At 40.6% G+C, this 16,729-nt stretch overlaps 1 protein-coding gene across 13 annotated transcripts in view; it reads right to left on the bottom strand.

Annotated features, from left to right (window-relative positions):
- Positions 1-16,729, bottom strand: part of LOC110976856 (C-Jun-amino-terminal kinase-interacting protein 4-like) — a 56,382-nt gene that overhangs the window by 17,508 nt on the left and 22,145 nt on the right. For 3 of the 13 annotated variants that reach the window (XM_087132527.1, XM_087132529.1, XM_087132528.1), the window contains exons 5-17: positions 12,321-12,589; positions 11,813-11,933; positions 11,126-11,208; positions 10,344-10,433; positions 9,306-9,344; positions 7,021-7,044; positions 5,761-5,818; positions 5,073-5,225; positions 4,425-4,598; positions 4,212-4,271; positions 3,779-3,955; positions 2,752-2,965; positions 1,582-1,746 (exon numbers count right to left, since the gene is read on the bottom strand). In XM_087132527.1, coding sequence (XP_086988653.1) covers positions 1,582-1,746; positions 2,752-2,965; positions 3,779-3,955; positions 4,212-4,271; positions 4,425-4,598; positions 5,073-5,225; positions 5,761-5,818; positions 7,021-7,044; positions 9,306-9,344; positions 10,344-10,433; positions 11,126-11,208; positions 11,813-11,933; positions 12,321-12,589 — 1,627 coding nt within the window. The remainder of the gene's footprint in view (positions 1-1,581; positions 1,747-2,751; positions 2,966-3,778; positions 3,956-4,211; positions 4,272-4,424; positions 4,599-5,072; positions 5,226-5,760; positions 5,819-7,020; positions 7,045-9,305; positions 9,345-10,343; positions 10,434-11,125; positions 11,209-11,812; positions 11,934-12,320; positions 12,590-16,729) is intronic. The other 10 variants (XM_087132531.1, XM_087132532.1, XM_087132534.1 and 7 more) reach the window with 9 other exon arrangements.

Below are 16,729 nucleotides of genomic sequence, written 5' to 3'. Positions count from 1 at the left end.
TGAATGTTACAGGCTTCCTAATGTGTAAACACTCAGTTGACAAAGTTAATTGTTGGGGCTAGGTGGGAGGTTTTTCTTTCTATATGAAATTACATAACGTTTCCCAAGGTTTTACCCACCCTAGGTTCAACTTCCCTCTGGCAGTAATGTAGCACTGAACTATATGGGGGTTAGGTCAGCCGGCCCAGAAATCTTCATTCGGTTGTAACATTATAATTTCAGGATTCATACATTAAAGAAAACCGTTATTATGAGACAATGAAGCTGTATAAGATTTATTCTCGTCTTTCATGTACTGACTTAATTTCTGGAAAAACTACCATTAGACTGACATCACCACCCACACGTACATGTACAAACCACCATGGACCATGACAGGGAAAAAGACTTTGGTGGCTACAGAAATGTCAAGGAATAATTAATGATGCCTGTGTTCTATGGTATTCTTTCTATGCTTTTTAAATTTGCCACAGATCATGTTGTGAATAGTTTTCAGTTTTCATGACCTGCAAAAGGGAAAAGACTGTGAATGGAATTCTGAAATGAAGGGTTCACTACATGTATGTGAAAGCATAAAAAAAACCCAGAGATCAACAATCTTAGTCCCTGGGGTACGAGATAAGTTGAATTAATCCCCATCATCAACTACAAAGTAGCCCTTCAATCTAACACTCTTTTGCCCAATGATTAAAAGCAACACAAATTACCCAGTTCCAAGCCTTGTAACAACAGGCCAAAGCTGAAAAACACACCAACGTGCATGAGTAAAAAAATCGCCTAGTCTAGCTAAGCCTACATGTCAATTGCCAAAACCTGGCCTCTTGACCTCGAAGGGAGACTATAAAACTGCAAACCGCCATAAATCACGCAGCCTTGTCAAGCAAGAAAAAATTATCTTGAGCTTGAAGGGCCTGGTTTTACTTAATAGCTCCAAGGTTTTATAATGAGGAGCCCTCTCATTGGGTTGGCATGTGCTGCAATGCACTGCGCGTGTCAGCACCACTGTATGTGCATGCGTAGCATATATGCACAACGTGTGCCCTCACTGTGAGTGCAAGTCCTGTGTGAATTTTTTACTTCAAGTTCAGGAATGCATACAACCAAAATGAAGTAAGATATTGTAATGAAAATTTCACAAAAACAACACTTCATACGATTCTACAACTGGTGAAAAAATCACGGATATGGCGGTTGCTATGGCATTTTGTATATGTCCAACAAACTCCCCTATGCAATGTTTACTTTTCCAAAGCTGTTGCATGTTCAAGGCCGTCGTTCTCAAAATGAGGGTACGCAAGACAGAGGGCGCTATATCGTCTTAACCCACCAACATCTCGAGACTGCAGTGGGCTACTGCTTTCCATGGCAGCTCTTTTGAAAGCTTACAAATTGCTTTACACGGTGATGTGAATATCTGTAAATGTCAAATGTGGGAGTTTTGTCCCAGCGGGTCACATATATCAAGTGATGCATCAAATAGTTTTCAAGTGATGACAGGATGAGTGAGTTCTCAAAACGTGCTGGAAGAAACTGCCAATAATCTTTGTCAAAAGACAAAACTGATGTGGAGCTAATTTTTACCGTGATTTCTTCATCAAGTCTGTCCAGTTCTGAGTCCGATCTCTCCTTCCTGAGTTGGGCACTGTCTTCAGGGGCGCTGTTGGAGTAGAACACACTGGCTCCGACTATGGACCCACCATCCCTGGTGCGACCCCCGGTCAGATTCACCCCAGCAGCACACCAGATCTATCATTATAGAAAATAGAGCCTTCAGTGAAGAGAACTGACAAACGAGCCAGTCTGTTATTTCAAGAACCCAAGGTCTTTCGGGAACAAAGCACGCACAAGTCAGCGTACACCTGCACTGATTGGACAGACTATCATGCGCGTACCTGACTGTTCCCGAACAGCCTTGTATGGGACATGCGCTGTTGAAATAATGAACTAGCTCACTGGTGCATTTTCTTTTCCGAGACTTTCCCGGACTACAATATGACAATTTCCGTGACGTTTAAGGCTTTCTTGAGGAGAAAAGTTGTTTAGTATTATGAATTGGTAGACTGTCGTAGCCACTATTGTACACTAACAAGGGTATAGCCAGTAAATTTATCCTTATTCCATTATCACATCAAAAGCAGTCCATCAACGGAAAACACTTTCTTGAGCTTTATTTCCGTGGCTGTTCCCACAACTTTTTTCTTCTAAAAGATTTCAGAGGAAATACTATTTTTTTTTCCAGTTTTCCAGAGGTTGCCAGGGAGGACCTTTTTCGCAGTGCATTGTGGGAAAATGGTAGGCAAAGTTCTATTTGTCAGCTGCAGAAGCTTGAATTGTTCCCAGTGTTTCTCTGGGACGAAGATTTGAAAGGCTTTTTATAAGTATATGTGTTAACAAGGTGGTGGTGGGTTTTTGAGAAATAAGGAATACCTAGATAGAATTCAAACTGTCCATTGACATTGACTTCATTGCAAATTGCAGAAAGTCAACCATACTTTTGTCAAATGCGGAACTTGAAAAAAATGGCCTCTCTGTGTCAACCTCTTGGTGGCGCTGAATTGTAAATTGCCAGTATTCCTAAGGCACAGAAATTTAGAGTGATTTCTTTCCTGGTTCACTGCTCATACAGAACGGGAAATTAGACCAGGAATCCACTTCTTAAAATTAAAGCTCCTTGCTTTCTGCGTGGGATTCTCAGCAAAGTCAGGCCTAACACTCAACTCCAAGGGCAAAGGGCAGGGAGATTTCTGATACCTTTGTTCCCAGCTCCTTCTCCGCCAGCGGTCGACAGAAGACGGGGACAGGCACCCCTACCATGCTGCCTGTCTGCTGAGTGGGGCCCCTGGGGGGGCTGGGGAGCTTGGCCGGTAGGCTCCAGCCATAGGCCTGCACTCGGCCATCGTCCTGCCGGACGTGGGCCTTGACTTTCTTGTACTGCTCCCGCTTGTCCTTGTTGAGTCGTGGGTCACTGAGAACAAACAAGCCTTAAGTCGTCAGGACTGAAAGATTGATAGAGAGCTTCCACAAAATATTAATAACCCCATCTTAGGGATGAGGAAATTTTTACTAATCACTACAGGTTTAGGTGTTCACAATCTTTACACCTGCGTACATCAAGAACCCCCCACAAATTGCAAAATTTTCACAACCCCCACTTTTGTTTTAAGGCATACGTTTCATGAGTTTGTCACCTGATTTGAAAACCTCTGACTTCCTGTTACACCGAAAAATCCCATGATTCATACATGGCCAAAGGTTTAGGGGATTTCCATGTGGTTTAAACAGTAACCACTTGACACTAAGGTGCAGCTCGAGATTTGACAAAAATGAAAGGCTGAATCAGGCTTTACAGCCACGCTTGGCTTTGTGTGAATCAGTTCAAACATTTGCTGTTGGAACCACATGGAAATAGTTCAAACACAGTCAGCATGTTGAGACAACTTGATATATCAGTTTGTGTGAACAGAGGTGCACAGGCCCATAGGATCTTAACTCAAAGACGTTCTATAGTAGATCTCAAGCAGTGTAGCAGTACTTGTACTTGAGTACATTTCAACTCCAGGAAAATTCTGCTGCAAGTCTTTTGCTTTGCTCTCACATTCACATGCAGTATGAACCTGCCTTTAAGAAAAGGTGTAAGCAGTGACAAAGGAATGCTTTTGTCATAGTTTATCTGATTAGCCTGCAAATTGGTTTAAAACTGGATGGCTTGTGATGGACTTGCAGGGAATAATGATGGACTCGGCTACAGCACTGCTGGGGAGTCCCTCCACAGACTCACCCATCCTCCAAGAACTCAAAGGCCTTGGTTCTGTTGTCCAGGGAGGCAATAGTCTGGGTCCGCTGCTTGGCAGAGGGTGTGACGCTGGATGTAGGGGCGTTGTAGCGGATGTTGGCGTGGGGGTAGCCTGGCTTCCTCTGAGGAGCTGCCGGGGTGGTGCTGAACAAGTTGCTGAAACTGAGAGAAGAGGGAAAGTACCCTTTGTCAAAACAATCTCTGTTTTTGAGGTTCCCTTTTAAAAAAATTTCTCACTATTCTGTATTTTGTATCTTGGATTATTGATTACTCAGTGCATTGACTAAATCAATATGAACCAGTGCCCATTACCACAGCATGTCAAAAATGTTCAGAGCAAAGTTTTATCTTGGTATCTAACATGAAATTTTGAAATAGTTCTTTCATCCTTATGTAAAAATGTAGTGTACAGACTTACAATTTCCAGATCGAGGATTTGTTCTTCTTGCCTTCAAAGGACGGATGCTCTCTAGAAGCTCTGCAAGGAAGCCAAGAGAAATGCCTATTACTCTTCAATTATGATGGGTCTGAGAGTCAGGGAAGTAGACAAAAATGCCTGATCATATCAGTCCACCGTACTGCCACCTGTACCTCTTCTTTTGGGCAGGGGGAGAGGTGGGATTGGGGTTACCTGATCATCTCAGTCCACCGTACTGCTTCCTGCAGCTCCATCAGTCGTTCCTTGTACTGGTTCCTCTCCATCAGGACCCGGGCCATCTCCACACGGGTGAAGCGTTTCCGCTGGGCCATGGGCACACCTTCCTCTTCATCAACAGACGCCACTTTGTCATTCTCCTCCTTCAGCCTAGAGTTCAAGCGAAAGAATGCCAAAAAAATGCTCAGGTCTTTAAAAAAAATTTCTTTCTCCCAAGGAAATAAAACATTTTTTAAAGTGATTTCATGCTTGTAAGTTGTTGGTAGTCACTTTTGTCCAGTTGTTTTGGTTCCACTTTTAGATGAGTGGTCCATAAAAACCGTTGTCTCCAACATGATTAAGGTGTTATTGTCTTTACATGGTTTCTTTTCAGACAAAAAGGAAAGATCTGTCAGATAAATTTGAGTACTTGCAAGAAAAGCACAGTAAATTTACATGTGAGTTGGTGAGTTGAAAATACTGCCCACTCAAGAAATTTGGGTCTGACACATGTTACTATTCCTTGTAACTCACACAGGAAGTGGATCAACGTCTGTTCCCACTAACTAAAAGACTGTGTTAGGATAACAATTTGTTCCCATTGAGAAAACCTAAGGATATGTCAGCTCCTAGGCATCAACTTACTTCTTGATTTCCTCTTCCAGCTCGGTGATGCGTAGATTCAGTCTCCCTTTGGTCGTCTGTAGACCGTTCATTTCCTGGCGCTGGACCTCAATTTCCGACATCAGCTCATCCACCTTGGCTATGAGGTCATCCTTGACAACGTTCAGGGCATTCCTGAAAACCAGAAATGACTCAGGGAGTCAGTTAGCGGTAGAGGAACATTCTTTTTTTCTCAGTGGCCAGAGTTCCCAATTTTAAGTTGGGCCAAATGTGTGGACTGGATTGTTTGTTTCAACCTGCTTCTGCTGATCCCCAGATGTCTTTACCCTAGTTTTTTCTGTATACCACATTTTCATCATCATCTATTCATACATTCACGTAGTGTCAGGAACTGTGTAGTACGTGTACACTCAAACCTCATCAACAAGAGGTCCTTCGGACTTTGTATATTACATTGGTGTAACAGGAACCTGTATTAACAGGAATGACAACAATGACAAACAAAGCATTGAGACCTAATAGATTTCCTTGCTATCAGAATAATGTTGTTTTAATAGTGCTCTTATTAACGAGGTTCGACTGGACAGTGTTATGGTGGCAAGTTCTCCAGGGAGGTCAGTTTTGAATTCCAGACAGGACAACGAAAGATAACCGTTTCTTTACTGTGACTAGCGAGGTCAAAGTTCAGAAAAGAGTTAAGGCGACTCACTTGGTTGCCCGGAGCTCTGAGTTTTCCAGCAAGATGTTTTCCACTTCTTTACCCATGCCTGGACAAACCGAGAGTGATATGCCTGTGAATTTCAGCAGCTTGTGGAACAAATGGCAACACCAGTAAGCAATGTATGTAACAGACAGTACAACGTGCACAGATATACAGGGGGTCAACGGAAAGTCACAGTACACGTTACGGGCTATTTAAAGAAATTTCCTGAAAGGCATTTACAGCGTCATTGACTGCAAGTCTGCACAAACAGGAAAGGAAATCTACATGTACAGTGTGGAGAGAATTGGAATTACATACTATCAAACTAATGCTGAGACGGGATTCACAGTGTCTCACTAAAGAACCAAGACATTAAAAAAACACATCACAAAATAAACATGCATGCGTTTGTGAACATCTAAATTGACAGTGCAAACACAACCAAAAAAAGGATGCTTTTAACAACATCCCTCCCTGGCTCCCTGCATGTCACATCTACTGCCGCTGATCACTGTACATGAAGCCCACTTCATTGACCATGGAAAGACAGTCATCCCAATGGAGAAAACAGGACTGAAGAACTAAAGTAGAAGGATGCATTCACTGCAGCATTTCTTGTCAAGAGGGTAAATGCAGTCAACACTAATGGCCCACCACTCAGGCCTCACCACAATAATCAAACAGGGAGGACTCAAATGTCAAACACTTCTCTTTCTTCAAACAAAGTTCTGTGGGTTTTCCATTCACTAATATTTTGATTCTAAACACTCAGTGCTATTCCTTTGGGCAACGGCAAATGCCAGGAGTTGGGGTTTCAGCTGAATTCTGAAGTAGCTCTTTTATCTCTCAGCTTTGACAGAGCAGAGCCTGTTAGAAATATCATTTGTTTGCTTCCCTATTTATACTGATGGGAATAATTAAAGCTGCCTGTCCCCATGGACTTGTTTTTCCCTGTTGTCTGTTAACCAAGTAATGCACCATTGTTACTGCCTCTTTTGCAATCACTCAAACAGAAAACAAAAAGACACACAAGAAAAGGAAAGATAAAACTTTGAACGTGCAAACAGTACTTTACAAATCCCAAGTAAGATGCTCCATGTACATGTACATATAACTTAAAGTGAAAAAAAGGCTTCTTTGAAATTAACACTTTTGCAATATCTACGAGTACCTTTTACTCAAGGAGTCGAAAGTTAAAATCATGACATGAATTTTCCTCAACGACAAGACATATCTGAATGCCACGACATACGTTCGAGGTCTTACCGTAGAAATTATCTGGCGACATGACTGTTAATATATGCATGTTGAGGATGATGCAGCGGTTAGGAATGAGGGGAGAAGTGGAGAGAGAAAGAGAGAGAGAGTACAGCAAAATGCACGGTTAAAAGGGAAAAAAAAGACAGATCATTCATCCGTCATTCAAGATTTATACAAGTTGCAGCACTACATCCCTTGTTTCTACAATCATACAGAAATTATCTGAAACTTCCCATTTTGAACAACAGAGGTAACCAATCTGGGAGGGGCAATTGGGGAAGACCTGTACCAATGACAATTGTTCAACACTGGTTTTTTTTCATTAATTTTGGACTGGATACATTTTGACTGACACTACTGCAAAGTTTAAAGTGAGCGACTTTTTTTAAAAATACTAATTCAACGTGCACTGACATGCTGCATGTTATTGTCCAGCTGTGCCACTACCACAATTGTTTGTTCCTTCTGAAAAAGCACCACATCCATGTTTTTAACAGACTCCCAATACCGCTCCTCGGTGTGATCATGCAAAGAAGAGGTGCAAAAGCTACAACGGCCCAACCCTGACATGCTGCCCACCATGCCTTGCACATACAGTAAACATGGTCAGGTGAAAAGTCATGCTTGCACAGTGTGGCACCCATTACCATGACCAGAATTAAAAACAGTAACTGTGAACATGCCACGTAGATGCAGGTCAAAGGCACACGTTAAATGCCTCTCTGACCAAAAATGTGTCATCGTTGACCAACAGGCATGCAGTAATCTACGCCTAAAGTGTTCGAAGAAATGCAACATGTGTCACTGCTGTAATGACATCTTCTTGGATGAGTCCACACCACTGAGCATTCTATGAGAACTTAAGTCATAAGCGCCTTATTGTACGCAGGATAACTTGAATTAAAAAAAAGAGAGAGCTTAATCCACAGAAACAAGGTCTAGACCATGAAATGCCAACATTCAAACAGAGCTTGAGAAAGGAAGAAGATGAAACATCAACAAAATAACCACCAGAGTTTTGATAGGCCCCACAGCAACATGAAGTCTATGGTGAGCATTTGTGCTTGCCAATAGGTGCCCCATAAAATACCCATTTCTTGTCTTCTATATCAACTTTTATATGTAAAACCTTCTTATGGTAAACTCAGGACTGTCAAGATGATAAAACAGATTGTTTTAGAGATCCCAAAATAAGGGAAAACCTGAAGATAAAAAGCCTGTAATCAAGAAAAATCCTTCTAAATCTTAACCCCGATTTAAAGGAAAAGAATTTCAAATTTGCATTAAAATTTTTGGAAAGATTTACATATTCTTTGTTGGTTATCTAAGACAAAAATTTAAAAAAATTAACCCTATGTGCATGCAAATTAGTCTTGAAATTTCTGCAACTTTGATTTTGAATAAAACGACTCTGGCTACACTTCCTTGAATTTCTACAGTTCATGCCCACCCAAAAAATTGTCACAAATACAAACAGACTGCAAAGGTATTTTTGTGTGTGTCCCAGAACCAACCATCCCCTAGATGGTAGCCAACATGTGTCTGCCAGGGGTCGGGTAGGTATCATAAGTTTTGAAGAGAGCCTCAACTGAATGTTCAGTAAAAATGACCGCATCTAGAAACTGATTTGAATATTTATTCAGGTCTGGTGCAGGGTGTGTTGTAAAGACAGTTCCATTCCAGACCGATCTTGAGATATGGTGAGTGAAAATAACAGTCTTTGCTGACAGAAAATTTGGGCATGAGAAAGAAGCAGCTTCTCATGTCTCCTCTGGATGGACTTTCATCATTCAGTTCAACCCTGCCACCATTTTTCCCAAGCCAAGCACTGAAAGAAAACATCCCCGTCAGGCTGCTTCTGTGGGCCATTCAGCCCTGAACATTGGCCAAGCCAGAAACACCTGTAGTATCAAATAGTTAGTAATATGCATACAACTGGCATGGCATTCTATGGTATAAAATGGCCCTTGTCAACAGGAAGCACACCCAATATTGCATTTTTTTTACAGCCAAAGTGCTACAAAAGCATGTTTGATATGCAATTTTTCAGAACAATTTCTTTGAAAATGTATGCCAGTCATTTTCTTGTCAGATTGCACAGTATTTTCTGTTTAATTTTTTTCAAAGGTGTTCTCGACTCAACTTGGCAAAGACAAACCCTGCGCCACATCGAATGAATACATTTTGTGGGCAGATTTGTTTTAATCAAAGGAAACCCTTGAAACTGCGAACAGTGATATCATGCAGAAGATTCAGGGGAGGAATGAAGAACAGACATGCTGGGCATTTACCATCCAAACCATATGATACATCACTTTCTTCACTATCATCTTCATGTGGCAACACAACAAACATATTGAACAGAAAAAAATAAAATGTGAGCAATTATACACTTCAATAACTACACAACTATGAAACCAAACCAGATTTCCTGTTCTAATGAAATTCAATGACACAAAGTGAATGTTTTCACAGTAAGATAAACTGGAAGTGCAGGCTAGATGTTGATCTTGGAAAAGCTATTTGATCTTGCAAATTCTAACACGGAACAACATTCCCAGATGATTTTTGAAGTCTGCGTAATACAGGGGTGAGATTGACCTTAGCTGAAACCAGCTGAAACAAGGCATCAAGAAGCTGAACTGTGAAAATATCCTATACTTTTGAAAATTGCTAGTGAGGAAAAAAAGAGCTGTAATCCAAAACAGAAAAAGCTGAAATCAGCTAAAAAGCTGAGAAATCTCACCCCTGGTAATATTTTGACAACTAACTGCAAAAAAATCACAATTTTTCAAATGCTTTATACAGAACTGTACATTTATGATCAGAGAACATAAAGTTAAAGAGATTTACAATGCAAAAAACACCACACAAGTGGGAATTTACACCATCAAAACATGACAGTTCCTCAAGGAACAGGATATCAAGGGAATAAGATTAGACAAATAAAAAAGTTCCTGGCAGTCTTCATATAAAAAGGCAAACTTTGGATATCCAAGTAAAGCAGACAAATATGCACGCATATCCTTTCCGCTGCAAGTATCAAAAGTCTGCTACTTTCAAAGTTTCTCTTTCTAGGAACATACGAGGACAGGTCTTGCTTCACCAAAGACGACAGAACACAAAGGGGAAAAAGGGTGCTTCCCCGTCTTTGATGGTACTGTAAATCTACTGTCCTCAGTGGTAATTGAATGTGGTTAGTCTAAGGGATGGTGATGTACTGTGGGAACAAAGGCAAATACAGTGCCCTCTCCTCAGTGGTATGGTTAAACATGAGTGTGTGCATACATGTATGTAGAACGGGGAACCTGTGGTGTTAGTATACGTACCAGAGAACTCGGATGGATCCACTGCTTTTTCAAACGCATGCATGGAATCAGTAGAGAGTTTGAATTGATTGAGTAGATAGTCTTCAACGGCTAGTAAAAGGTTAGATAACCAACAACTGAGTCATTCAGGCAATGGAGATGTTACAGGAATAAATTACAGGCGTTGCTTGTCAGCCATCTTGTCTGGTTTCCCATGTACTAATAGGGCAATTCTTTGCAATGCCAACCAAGTCACTGACCGACTGAACATTGGTTATAAAGCTTTCATAAGAAGCCAAAAGCAACAATGCATGCTCACATGAAGACAGACTTTGTCCCCAACAAAATCCATTAACTTCAATGATAAAGAGGTCAGAGAAGATCTTACAATTGAAATTCAAGATGGCTGCCATTCAGTGAAAAAAAAATAATGATCTTAATCTTGAAGATCTGTTCGTAATACAAGCCTCTTTTTTCTCATTCATTCATAAAACGATGCCTACGAAGTTGTCAAATATGAGTTGTATTATTTCCAATGAGATTAGTAAGGGAAGACACACACTGATAATTAGTATGACACTGAGTTAATGTTATCAACTGGGAAAGGAACACAACATGAAGATGCCATTCAAAATGCAAATCCCTTCCGTGGGAAACATTGCATGAGATGCAAAATCTGGAGTTTTATACAGGACCTGCAAATCGTTACCACGGAGACCATTTTTTTTCAATTCAAGGTCTTTACATGACAATACTTCAGCGCCAGAGGATTCTGGCATTTGTGACAGAGTGCCCCCCGTTACCTGTAATGCTGGCCCCTTCATCCATTTCGCTGATCAATGCTGGATCCAGCTCCTCGAAAATGGTAGCATTTTCCTTGCTCTCTCTGCAATGGGAAAAAAACATAAGTCCTATTCTGAGTGCAACAGATTATTTTTGAACAATTACAAAGGACAGTTCTGAAATTTCTGAAAATCAGGAATGCACATAAAGCAGCTAGCAACAACAAAGCAAGATAAACCATTTCTACAGACTTTCTACAATATTTTGCGCAATTCCATGTGGTCAACATAACACCTAGGTGTTGTTAGCAAAACCAAGGTCAGCAATTTTGCATACCTGAGAGATTACTGGGCTCAGAGACATTTAAGAGCAATACCCACTGAATAAGAATCTTTAGCTGGTAAATGGACGCAAAGTAAATACTGTATTTATGAAGAGTCAGGCAGAAAACAATTTCTGAACAAATACAGGTACCGGTACTCGTTACCAATTAAAACCATTTTTCAGTTAACCTGTCTTATAGGGTGTACTGCCTGCAACTTCCTTCAAACTAAAATTTGACCGGTGCATAATTTCCAAAGGAACAGCATTGATGATTCCATGACGTGAGATCCCATTTCAAAAAGCAGAAGTTCGCAGAGCCAAACAGATTTGTCCGAGTTGGACAAGCTGAAGGATTTTTTTACTACAGTGATGGTGTCCCTTACCCTTTGCTGTCTGATATGTTTGTTGGTCTCTCTGTCTTTTTGCCCTGCAGCTCTGGTGTGCTGTCGACAATGGCAGCTAGCTCTGGACTCATCGTGCGATTATCCTTCTGTGGACTTGTGACTGAAATAAAGTAATGATGAATGTGAGTCCACGTTTCAGACATTACTGCACCACAACAACGAGAGTGATTGTTCAAGATGGCTACCGCAATCTTTGGCATTATTTCATATCTGTATATGCAAATATGCACTTTATATTATCCTGAAATGTACTCTTCATATTAATTATGAGTGTATGTATGAAAGAACCATGTGGTTACGCAAGCCACGTACAGCATAGTGTGATGTAGTGTGATGCAGTGAAGACCTGAATATCTAAACTACGTCACATAGCAGTTTTATTGGACTTCAGTTGACAAAAGTCGAGAACACAACTTCTCTCCAAATGTTCTCTTCAAGCACTGGCTATGTTGAGGACAACCTTTGACCTGCAACCTGACCTTTGTACCTGTGGCAGCATTGCTGGTATCCACCCCCGCCTGTGTCTCAATATGCTTCTGGGGAGTCTTCTTCACTTTTTTACCATCCAAGGTCTCCCGGTCTGGTGAAGTCATAATCTCGTGGTGCAGGTTGGAATCATTGGGCTGCTCGCTAGGGACGAAGTTCTTCGGGGGTGTGGTAGGTGAGTGCAGGGCGTCAGCCAGCCTGGTGTCATTAGGGACCCCGACCATGTCCTGCTCCATGAGGATGGGAGAGTGGGGACGGTTGAGGTTCAGCCTGGAAAACAATATGCGAATCAACACGGGACCGGTTAAAATACTCCCATTTAGCACATTAATAAATGTTGCCATGCAAATTACGTGCAGCGTCAAGACTGGATGAGGATACGTGTAGGGAAAACACCTTTGTGTAGAGAGTGGTGGCCACATGCTGAGACAAGGGAGGGCAGAGGAAAAGTTTTCAACAATACATTGCAGTGTTAAGTGACTGGTACTGTACATGCAAGACAGACAGGGTGACTGAATGATTTGAGCAGCAGTGAGGGGTTTGAAAGACAGAATGAAAAGGCCAGCTCATGTCACAGGCGAATGTTAAAGTGAAGCAAATATGATGTCACAACAGATTTGCAGCAAGATTTCGCTCCAGTTGAAATGTGTTGGACTTTTGCAAATTCACAGCATGAATATTTGATCTGACATTGCAAGTTCCCGCTCGTGTATGAACTGGCCTTTAAGGAGGACCTTTATAGGCTTTCCACACAAAGTAACCCTCTTGTGTTGAGAATGCACACTTCCCTATTTCGGGAAGGCATGATCCTTGCTGCATACTCTGTGTTTAGCTGCTGCTGTATGAACTTGAAGCAGTCTGAGGTTTCATGAATGCTCAAACCACATGTTCATGATTGAGTTGATGTGTACCAACAACACACCCTATAGACTGAGCAACGTCACTCTCAACACTCATGCACAAAGCCTATACAGCTGGACCAGGAACCAATGGAAGATGACTGCGTACTGTTGAAAGTGAAAAACGATAGGCCAATAGTTTACATGCAGCTTCTACCATGTTACTTCATGTAGGTACACAAGTGTACATGTACATTCCAGCAACAACTTTGATTTTGTTCTTTCTTTTAATCAAGCTTGTCAAGTTGAGTAACACTGAGTCATCTTTCAGATGATCAGTATATCACTAAGTGGACTAGCAAGGTTTACCACTGGAAATCAAGAACATATCCAGAGCAATTGTTTTTGGAGGGGGGGTGGACTTGTTTGGAGTAATAGATTAAAAATTGGGATATTTTTTCATGTAATCAATCTGAGGGGTGATGTAACATTACGGGGCTTTTTGTATATTTTAAAAGGAAGGGAAATGAAATAGACCAGAAAAAAAATCTCCTCTCTCTTATCTACCGTATGTCTCAAAAAAAAATCTGGCTTCTTTTTGGGAGGAAGGCATGGCTCTGTTGCCTCCCTTCAGATCTGCCCTTGTTGAAAATCAATACAATAAAACAATGCTTTGACAGTAATGCTGCAATGAACATTTCAGAATTGTATATCAAGGCTAAAAGGAGTTTTGACTGTCTCCACTACACTAACCCACAGTACATGTGCATTGAAAATATGACTTCAGCCAAAACAAAGGTGCGAGACAGGACAGTATATTCAAGTATTTGTTTCTCCATGAGGTTCAAAACTCAATTAGAACTTGGTTAATTCATACATGTGCATGTCAAATGTGCAGAGATGATAGGGTGGCAGAGCAAATTAAATTTGTAGTTACAGAATTTTTGTGACTGCAAATCTGCATAAGGTATAAAACAGGAAAGGTTAGCAATGATATCCACTATCAACGTTCCTCTATTTGTCAACATGGTTGTAATTTAAGTGAATGTGTTGCAGTGTTAAAATATAAATTATAGAACCTGACATTTGTGAAGAAGCAAAAGAAAAGAGTCAAAAATGTGTGAGTATGCCTTTAAAGCAGACGTGACATCAGGGCAAGAGATGTGCTACACATACCATATAGCAGCGACAGACAGTTTTTTAATTGCACGGTTGCTGTTTACAAATAAAATATTTCCCTTTTGTTTTTTTCAAAAGCTGTGAGCTTACATTTCAAAGGAAAGAATTCCAAACTTTCCTAGTTTTGTACCAATGAATTATAGAAGTAAGGACATGTTTAACATTCTCAATGCTGCAGCTCAATCTCAATATATACGTATCTGAAAAATCCACTGCTCTTTTTTTTTCATTTACACAGTCTGTATTCACAATTTCAACAAGAGTACTGACACTGTTTATGTGTATGCCTTCGAAATTGATTTGTTGATAAAAAGGGGAATATTTCTTCATTTTTGCACTGATTTATGCTACAATGAATGAAAGGAAGAACCCAACACCACAAGTGCTGACACAACAGAGAGTAGATGAATTTCAATTCCAACTTAGCCTTGATTTTGTTTTGTTTTTTTCATTGCAAGGGCCGAGCAGCCTAAGCACAAGCCAATGACACAAAGCCAACTGCCTAAAATTGTAAACACAATGCATGAAGGCAAGAAGAATCTGCAAAGAGAGAAGAGGTAAAGACGGGAGGAAAAACAAGAACAGTCATGGGTTACCATCCAAGTTACACTCACAGGCATCAAGTATATGTACATACTGTACATTGTTTATCACACTTCCGACACCATTTAGAAACAGCAATCAGTTGATCAATTACATGTAGGCACACAATCAGGTAATCACTAAAGTCAGCAGTCATTAGCTTTAAGCTTATTCCAACTGTGTCAAAACTGATGATCCCGCTTCTGACACCACTTGAAAGTATTTTAAGGCAATCATTCACTTTAGCAATAATGAAATATCATGAGTGCAGTTCAATATGATAGAGACAAGAGCATTAAAATGCTGAAACTTGGCAATAGGCACAAGAAATTATTTTCCTGTTCTGTAAGTGCCTTGCATGGTAGAGTGGAGATCAGAAGTCAAAGTTTAATATTTTATTACCTATGAGTTGCAACTGGGTCTCATTATCACAATGGTAGGAAACACAGTCCCGAATATGAAATAAAAATATACATTTAGGCAATGTATGCAATAAACCAGGTGTCTCCTGACTGCTACCCTGTACAATGCAGCAAAGTATATTACTGGTACTGTGCATGCTGGTATATGGTTATGAAATTATCACGGGACCGGTTTGAATGACACACATCATCTGTATCATCATCGTTTCCTCATATCAGCGTGACAAACAACATGTGAAAGCTATTACGGTTTGCATTGCAAAATGAATGTAGGAGTTTCACTGCCATTATTAATTTGATCACGTTTGACTTGACTTTAGATTTTCAACAAAACAGAAAAAAATAAAAGCTTGATGAGACAGTGAAATTCTACGCTCAATGTTGAAAAAAAATGACATGTTGCAAGTACATTGTATTATCTTCATGCAAACTTGAATTCTTAGTTCTGATTGGTCGATCCATGGTAAAAAACAGTGTGATATATATAACCAGATTGCATGGTTCATATCAAACCCTGGGTAATGTGCTGTTTTAACTCAATGCATTGCGCTATTTTTACGATAAAAGCGAATGCACATCTGCATGACTGTAAATTCAAAAGTGGCATGTTTGCCATGATCGTCACATGTGTTTAAATGCACTTACAATTCTAACAATTTCCTTTCTTAGTAAGCTTGGGCGGTTCCGGTGGGTACCTTGTTCTACCCGGTTCCAACATCAGGAGCCGGCACTGGATATCAGTATTTTTCAGAACCGGGTACCCATAGAGGAGTCGGTTCCGAGTGGTTACTGATTCCTACCGGGTACCAGCAGTAGAGTGTTGAAACTGAAGCATCACTAAAGGCTTGGTTCCGGTACCGAATTTAAGCGAGGAAACCAAGTCTTTCTTATGCCTGGTTACACCTCGAACTCAGTTTAGCTTGCTTGAAGTGTATGCTTTTGCCAAAAAAATCCCAAAAGACATAGGGGTGCATTTGATTTTTTCCTGTTTCGGACATAACACATGGTTGACCTGTTAGACATCATAGACATGCATGCCGTGAGTGAGGGATCTGTATGCACAGTGTAGTTCTGATTTGAAATGCATGAATGTCAATAATTGCGTTCACCTAAATGTCTGACGGTTGTCTTTTTTATTCAGCTTAACTTGCATCATGGCTTGTATATACCGAGTAAGGAAGCGAAGAACTACCAGGCTTCAAATTACCGGTATGTTTTCATTGTTGAAAAAAGAGAACTGTGTTTTGTGTTTTTTATTTAAGGGTTGAATATAATCCTGTAAGATTTTCGTAAAGCATAACTGCCTTGTAAAGTGCACATCAGCAGCCCCGATCCCACCGCCTTGAGCTTGTTAGTTTCAGTGGCCCCAACATGGACAGTTGTAAAGA

Source organism: Acanthaster planci, linkage group LG02 (genome assembly GCF_054643075.1).
Source record: "Acanthaster planci isolate LZ-2023a linkage group LG02, COTS_SCS, whole genome shotgun sequence".
Classification (NCBI taxonomy): Eukaryota; Metazoa; Echinodermata; class Asteroidea; order Valvatida; family Acanthasteridae; genus Acanthaster; species Acanthaster planci.
Note: the sequence above shows the minus strand (reverse complement) of the source record. Positions and strands in the feature narration are given on the sequence as shown.